The sequence below is a fragment of the Anthonomus grandis genome, chromosome 9, assembly GCF_022605725.1.
Source record: "Anthonomus grandis grandis chromosome 9, icAntGran1.3, whole genome shotgun sequence".
Lineage (NCBI taxonomy): Eukaryota > Metazoa > Arthropoda > Insecta > Coleoptera > Curculionidae > Anthonomus > Anthonomus grandis.
This window is the reverse complement of record NC_065554.1, coordinates 19,653,127-19,654,824: the sequence shown is the minus strand read 5'-3', so window position 1 is coordinate 19,654,824 and position 1,698 is coordinate 19,653,127. Positions and strand designations below refer to the sequence as shown.

The window sequence follows — 1,698 nt, the reverse complement described above, 5'->3', positions numbered from 1 at the left end:
AAATAATTAACTATCATTTAATTAGCCAACATTTTTTCTCAATAATTTAAATGCAGAAAATTATGAAAATTTCTTGATAATATACTCTTTAGGAGATAAAACAACGTATACGATTTTAACATAGTGGTTTTTCGCGTATTTAAGGATTACCGTAAGATGTAGATAGTTAGTTTCTTGGTCAATTGAAATTCGAATGGCTTGAAAAAGCTGGACTTATTCCTTGGTTAGCAAAATATCCAGACCATATGCATATAGAGTTTTTGTGTTGAGAAAAGTCAGTTAAAAAATAATGAGACTTTGAATAAGAAACAGAGCCTTGTTTGAAACTTAATTTTAAAATGTTTTTTTTTTTTAAGTTTCTGTATTTAACTAATTAAATAATTCTTGTCAATTTAATATTATTTAAAAAAATAACCATATTATTAATATTTGAAACAAATGCGATTTGGACCAAAACAAACATTTAATAATAAAAGGCCATAAAAAATGAGTTTGCACTTTTACACTATTTTTTCTCATGAAACAAAAATCTAACAAAATAATCATAATAGTATTAAACATAATTTAAACAATATGAGCAGCGGCTTCTATATAAATTTTACAACAACCTCTAATCTTTTAATCCACGATTAGTAGTCATTGTACTTAATACCCATTTTTACGACCGGATCATAAAATGGACATTTGAGCCGAATTTTTGAAAATGACGTCAAAATAGCCATAAAAATATGACTTATAAATAACCAATATTGCTGTTAACCTGGCATAGTTATCCGATAGCTACAAATCAATTAGAAACATGAAGGTACTCTTCGTTTTGGCTCTCGCTGTGGCTCAAGGTAAGTAACAGTTTAATTTTTTTCAAATTCCTATTTTAAATATGATTTTTTAGCACTGGGTGCTTCAATCAGCAATCTCCCTGCCAAGAATGGTATCGAAATTAGTCACATGCCTGCCAATTTACCAAGCGGTATTGAAATAAGCCACCTACCAGCTGATTTGCCAAGCGGAATTGAAATTAGCCACCTACCAGCTGATTTGCCAAACGGAATTGAAATTAGCCACCTACCAGCTGATTTGCCAAGCGGAATTGAAATTGGGCATCTTCCAGCTGATTTACCCAGTGGTATTGAAATTGGACACCTCCCAGCTGATTTACCCAACGGTATTGAAATTGGACACCTCCCAGCTGATTTACCCAGCGGTATTGAAATTGGACACCTCCCAGCTGATTTACCCAACGGTATTGAAATTGGACACCTCCCAGCTGAATTACCCAACGGTATTGAAATTGGACATCTCCCAGCTGATTTACCTAACGGTATTGAGATTGGACACCTCCCAGCTGAATTACCTAATGGAATTGAAATAGGCCATTTACCAGCTGTCCTGCCAGAAGCTGAATCTACTCCCAGCTGTGTAAAATATGTAAGACAACTCTTGGAAGAGGTGTTGGCTCAACTTCCTGGTGCCCAACAGCCAGTTGAACGTCCCAATCCAGTTTTACCAGAACAAGAGGAAGCTGCTTCTCCCATTGAAGACCAGGATGCTTGCACCAAATGCTTCCAGAAATTGCAGTTGTTGATCGAGAAGGCCAATAGCAGAAATTCTAATATTCTTACTTTTTAAATTTCTATTTAATTAATTATGATGGCTATAGTATGAAACAAATAAATATATTTCTAACTTTTAAGAAAA

General features: G+C 34.0%; 1 protein-coding gene across 5 annotated transcripts; it reads left to right on the top strand.

Annotated features, from left to right (window-relative positions):
* The first annotated feature begins 672 nt into the window (after nt 1-672).
* Nucleotides 673-1,698, top strand: LOC126740519 (uncharacterized). Of its 5 annotated transcripts, none has more exons than XM_050446593.1 (3): nt 673-839; nt 893-1,143; nt 1,261-1,698. In XM_050446593.1, exons 1-3 carry the CDS (start codon nt 800-802, stop codon nt 1,627-1,629), a joined length of 660 nt encoding a protein of 219 aa, XP_050302550.1. In that variant the 5' UTR covers nt 673-799; the 3' UTR covers nt 1,630-1,698. The 5 variants fall into 5 exon arrangements, with proteins under 5 accessions (XP_050302550.1, XP_050302547.1, XP_050302549.1 ...); XM_050446590.1 differs by having other exon boundaries at nt 1,183-1,698; XM_050446592.1 differs by having other exon boundaries at nt 893-1,182.